Here is a 6,000-nt window from a genome sequence, read left to right as displayed (position 1 = left end):
AACAAGTTGAATGACTAATGGAAGGTTTGCTACTTTAGAACATGAACTCTGTCAGGCAAGTAGTCTTTCCCCCATTTAACGTAAGTTTTAGTTGAGAAAAGTAATTTGTTTATGATTACACAACATGCCAAAGATGAGAGTTCAACAATTCAAACATAGATCTGCCTGAGAAAGCCACGTTCCACTAATCCAATAGTAGACGAATTTTATCATGCTTTAAGCTATCTAAATATTGAGGTGCTCATTCCAAATAAAGATTCCCAGATGCCCTCTTGGAATATGTATCTTTTATAAACTCACCAGGTAAATGTGATGTGGTCCAGAATCCATACTTAACTAAAATCCATTAATTGTGAAAACTGCCTACTCAAGAAAATCAGAGATCATGAATCTTTAAACTAGTATTTGTTATTTTTATCTGGCTACACACCAGCTATTCCTTAGGTACTATAGTCCTAAAAGACTTACTCAAGTCTCATTCATCATCATGATTAGGGCACTATTAATTATGTCAAAACAACAGGCATTCCGAGCAAACCAAGATATCTGAAGGAAAAGTTAAACTAAGTTTTACTTACCATGTCCTACTACTATTATGTATTTTTATACACTCAATACCATGTTCCTATTCCAAAAAAAATCAGTAGGTTTACCACCTGTTTAAATTTATTTTGATGAATGTTATTTACAAAGAAGAAAAAAACTACTTGTTTGTGTAAAGTCAATCCAAAATGGAGATGTACCTGTAGAGTACTAAAAGAGAATAGTAACTAAGGGATGAAAGGTCTGCATTCAAATCAAAATGCCACTTTGTAACTATGACCTTTTGATATATTTTTTTAACTTGGGCCTCAGTCTCATCTTCTGTAAAATAAGGAATATCAACTAAACATCCACTTTAGAATTATCAGTGGATCAAATGAGGTAACAAGCATTTTGAAAGTATCTCAAAATAGCTGGAAAATGTTATACCTATGGACAAAATAAATTTGAAGGGAAACATTATGAGACATATCTTCTGACAGCAGCTGTAATGACGTTACTAGATGTTTATAGATTGTTTTTGATGTAAATGTTGCCACTTTCCTCATTGTATCTCTGGGAAGGATGGGATTCTAAATCTCCCAGGAACCACCGGATTGACAGTGAGTATTGTTTAAGCTAGAATGTCCCTGACAGTTGTCTTTTTTGTTAGATTATACTTATCAAAAAGGAAAAAAAATACCATTACCTCCAGCATCTACAGAATTGGACATGACTTTCAAAAGTACAATCCAACTACATTCTCACTACATATTAGCTACTGTGTTGCGTTCTCTGGCCCTATCCTTAGACCCAAGAATGGTCAGGTCAGCAGCGTGATTTTGTGAAGAATGCCTGTGACCAAGTGCCAGCACTTTCAAGAATTAGGACTGGCCCAGGAACTAATTAACCATATGATCTTAGGCAAGATGTACTTATAAAATGAGGTGATAGTCTAAAGGATCATTATAGACCTTATAAGTTCTGATATTCTGTAAGTCTCAATAACTGCCTTCTTGGGTGGTTTCCTATTTGTCATAACAGAAAAAACATAACCACAGTTAAGCAGAGATAGTAGTTTCAGGATACATTTAAATTGATAACAGATAAAATCTTTTCCACATGGAAGTGAAATAGTACTTGTAAACAAACTAAGAAACAGTTGTTTTACAAGATAATTTGCCATATGACCATAACCTCAAGGTGTTAGACAATTATTAAAGGTCTTATAATTTCTGAATTTTTCAATTCTGAGAGATTCTTGGCATTTTAAATGTCTAGAAGACTGCCTTCATTTTTGAATATTTTCTTCCACATTTTCTAGTCTATTACAGAAGAAAACATTTAGCATACAATTACAGAAATAGCAGATTATTAAATAGAGATTTATAGTAACTTTAAGATACACTTACACTGAAATATACAGATAAAACAGCTGAGTCAAAACACTTATTCACAGTCTCAATTTCATTAATTTATGGAAACTATTTAAACATGACCCAAGTAAAATCTTATATGGTAACTGAATTCTTAAGATTTGTTTAACTAGAGTCATGTATAACACAGCATTTACACAATACTATTTTCAAAATAGGGTTTTGACCTCTAAGAATCAAAGTTCTTAGTGACAAGCTTTAGATAGCAGCTTAGCCCAGTGAATATCAACTTGTCAGAGAAGCAACTGCATATAACTGCATATAAGCAAAGACAAAGTCAAATTAAGAAACTTCTAAGGCAGAAAAAAAGAATCCTACAAGTGTAAGGTCCAATGACAATGTTTACAAATGAATTTAACTGAGCAAGTGACTTAATTTACACATTACCTCTTTTCCTATTTCCTGATTTCTGATTCTGTGAATATTTATGCTTTACCTACTGTGTAAGGAATAGAGAGCACAGAGGAGGATCAGACATAGTTCCAGTGGTGGGCTGGGAAATGTTTAACAAACTCATTCTTGGGAAGAGAATCCTTATAATATTTATGAATTTCTATGTGTAAATAACTCCCACTGTTTCTGATTTCAAGCTACCAATGATTTGGTAACTGGCTAACAAAATTCCTGACAATTCCACAGTCATGTCTTACAAACTGTTATTAGCTAAGCTCCAATACACTACTGTATGGTCCCCAGCCTCAAGCAGCTCATAATCTCTTTGTGGGTACATATTTAGAGGCTAGATAAGAATAGGGAAGATAAGGATAAAATTTAGATAATTCAGTTATAGAATTTGTAAGCAGTTTTAAAAGTCAAAAGGAACAATAAAATCTGTTGAATTTTTATATTTGTTTGCTATTCCCCTTTTTCTCAAATTTATTTCAGGAAATTAAAATGAAGCATATTTGCAATAAAGGATAAGTAGAGTAAGAAGGGAAAAGTCAAGAAAAAACATCCAAGATTTATGGATGTTAACAGTGATGTTTACATCACAAGAAAAGGCTTACTAAGATAAGGGCAAATATAATGTAACTTAAAATTTAATCCCTTTCAGTTCGGTTTCAAGTCCTGTCCTCTTTGGCTGCAGCTTTGATGAGATTACTTCTTCATACCACTCACACTATCAGCTCATAAAAAAAAGGGAAAACTAAATTCTACAATATGCTAACTGAACATCTTTTGCATAGTCACCTCCTTGGATCAGATCTTGGGTAAGTGCCGGCTGGGGTGACCAGGAAATTCTTCTGGTAACAAAACATGGAGTCTGCAGGTTGGGCATGTCCCCTGTTGCATCAGCCAAGGTCTAATGCACTAAGGAGCAAAAATATTCATGTCAGACTCTCAGAGTTAGCCTAACAGAGATAACTGTTCCTCTATAATCAGTTACCAGCCAACATGTCTTCTGGTGGACCTTAAAATCTTATCTAGTAGATTGCCAAGCCAATTGCTGCAATAATGGCACCTTCTCTGTGATTCACTGAGCAATATAGCAGAACACTTTTCAGCCAGTTTATTCTCTTAGGATCCTTTCCCCAAGCCCAGTTTTCAGGATGAGTAGCAATTCTTCCTAACAAAGAGGTTAAGGAAAACTGCTATATATTTTTCCTCTAGTTTATTATATATTTTTCTCATTTATAATCCAAAAAAAAAAAAATACAAAAGTGACCAACACCCTGTACTAAGTGCTTATGGTGTTTTGAATTTAAAACTCTCTAGATGATGGATATACTATTCAGATGGCTCTTTGGTGACAATGGTAGTATTCTTTGGCTATGAACTATCTGTTTAGTCATTTGCTTGAGTACTAACTCTCCAAAAACAAATCAATTTTACCTGTATAAATAATGAGAGGTAGGATGAGAGAAGATTAAGAATAGGCACTATAGGGGCACCTGGGTGGCTCAGTCGGTTGAGCATCCAAATTCGGCTCAGGTCATGATCTTACTGCTCAGGAGTATGAGCCCTTCATCAGGCTTTGTGCTGAGAGCTAAGAGCCTGGAACCTACTTTGGATTCTGTGTGTGTCTCTCTCTCAAAAAGAAAAACTTAAAAAAAGTTTTTTAAAAAATAGACACCATATATTAGGCTCACTAACTGTAACCCTAAAAAGTAACCTCCATGGGTCACTTACTATTCTTTGCCATTGCCCATAGAATAGAAAGCAAGTTTCATGAAACATTTATTTTCTAAATGGACAGGACTTCAATAAATTTCAAATGACTAAGTATCTTTCCTGGTCTTTTGGGGTTAGTCATTCTGTTTCTATCTTCATTCTGTTGTGCTCTTGTGAGCACAAGGCAAAACTGAGAGGTTTTCTGGAGAGACATTCTCATGACAAATCACACAAGGCTCCTCTTCCTCCTCCTCTTTACAGTCATTCTGTTTCTATCTCTTCATATCTGAGTAGATACAAACTATAATTCTGTACTGTATCTTTGAAATAGAGTTTTACATATGTCTTGAATGAGCCAGCTATGTTCACTTTCCTAAGATGGCTTTTTGTAAGCTTATCTTTTCCTGGGTCAAATTACATCTTTGCACTGAAGACTTGGATATAAGTTGTATATCAATAGCATTTGCACAGCAACAACACCAGCAATTAATCTATACAAATGCCAAGAATCAACGAAAGATATGCCAGTCTCGTATTTTTCTAAAATCAAAACTGAAACTTGAGCATCTAAAGAGCAAATACAAGGCCTGGACAGACTGTTAAGGTAAGTCTTTCACTTTTGAAAGGAAGGGGCCATCAGTAAATGGGGACAAAGGACACTATACATTATTAATAGCAAATTGTGATGAAGTGATGCTGTCGCTATGTCAATCAACATTCCTTCCACTACTCTGTATTCTTTCAATCTCATCATTGTCTCTTTCCTGTAAGGTGCATGGAGATCTCAGAAAGCAAAGTGCAAACTGGGGCTCGGTATGGGGAAAACAGGTGTAAATGTTTTTGTGTGGTTCTCCAAAGCCTAGAGTCCTTTCCCAGGGAACCTGTGACCCAGCTATAGCTGATGGATGACACATGTATATGATTTTGAGTAAGGCAGTATGGATCTTGCTTAGTTGATTAAATGGCAAAATATTTAAAAAGATAAGTTTAAAGGATTACCTGAGAGTGGAATTTGTGAGCACAAGGCAAAACTGAGAGGTTTTCTGGAGAGAGATTCTCATGACAAATCACACAAGGCTCCTCTTCCTCCTCCTCTTTATCCTAGGGAAAATACACAGAAGGCTAAATCTTTCTTTCTCCCAAATTTAAATGTATTTAGAATCAACAGTCTCATTCTCACCAAATTATTGGCTCCTTCCCATGTGACAGGCCCTTGGAAACTGAGGGGCCTCCGGGCTGGCTTTGGTGGCTGGGCAGCATTAGACTGTGGAGGAGTGTGACTGGGTGAAACACAGTTATCATTTGGCACAGATTTTTCTTGACTCTGAAAGTAAGAATATTATGCTTATTTTTTCTCAGAAATGTTCTAAAACAAAAAGAACTGATAAGATAGCATAGAACATAGGGTACAGTGAGAATTAGAAAAAGGATAAAGGTCAATTAGATTCGTGAGAAATCCTGAAACAAAATGTTAGCAATATTACTTGTATACTCCGAGCCAAGTTAAAAAAACAAACTCTATATGCCCTTTTAATTAAAACAAGTCTTTATAAAAATTAGAAGCAATGTCTTCCTGTACAAAGTAACCTAGAATCAATTTCAAGAGGGTCAGTTTCATTCTAGAATGATCAGGTAGCATTTTAAAAGACTTCCTATACCATTTAAGTTGAAGTTCAACTGTTAATAGATGTTTAATATGATTACAGGTTATTGATAACAGACATGAAGATAATAAAGACCATTAACTACCTGATATAGGGTTTTTTTGTTTTTGTTTACCTGTGATCTCTTGGGGTCAATAAATTGGGAAATCTTGTGTACAATTTCATCAAATGTCAGTCCAGATAAGGATTTCCCATGAATGTCCTTCAATTTCCATAAGAAATCTGTAAGCTCCTTTCTGGAAGAGGTCAAAGAGCAGTGGTGATTT

The 6,000-nt window shown here is 35.1% G+C and overlaps 1 protein-coding gene across 1 annotated transcript in view; it reads right to left on the bottom strand.

Annotated features, from left to right (window-relative positions):
- Nucleotides 1-1,583: 1,583 nt before the first annotated feature.
- DZIP3 (DAZ interacting zinc finger protein 3) overlaps nucleotides 1,584-6,000 on the bottom strand; it is an 85,961-nt gene continuing 81,544 nt past the window's right edge. The window contains exons 31-34 of the mRNA XM_029939257.1: nucleotides 5,850-5,970; nucleotides 5,251-5,394; nucleotides 5,070-5,171; nucleotides 1,584-3,269 (exon numbers count right to left, since the gene is read on the bottom strand). Coding sequence (XP_029795117.1) covers nucleotides 3,159-3,269; nucleotides 5,070-5,171; nucleotides 5,251-5,394; nucleotides 5,850-5,970 — 478 coding nt within the window. The 3' untranslated portion in view covers nucleotides 1,584-3,158. The remainder of the gene's footprint in view (nucleotides 3,270-5,069; nucleotides 5,172-5,250; nucleotides 5,395-5,849; nucleotides 5,971-6,000) is intronic.

The sequence above is a fragment of the Suricata suricatta genome, chromosome 5 (genome assembly GCF_006229205.1).
Source record: "Suricata suricatta isolate VVHF042 chromosome 5, meerkat_22Aug2017_6uvM2_HiC, whole genome shotgun sequence".
Lineage (NCBI taxonomy): Eukaryota > Metazoa > Chordata > Mammalia > Carnivora > Herpestidae > Suricata > Suricata suricatta.
The sequence above is the reverse complement of the archived record's forward strand: the minus strand, read 5'-3'. Positions and strand labels throughout refer to the sequence as shown.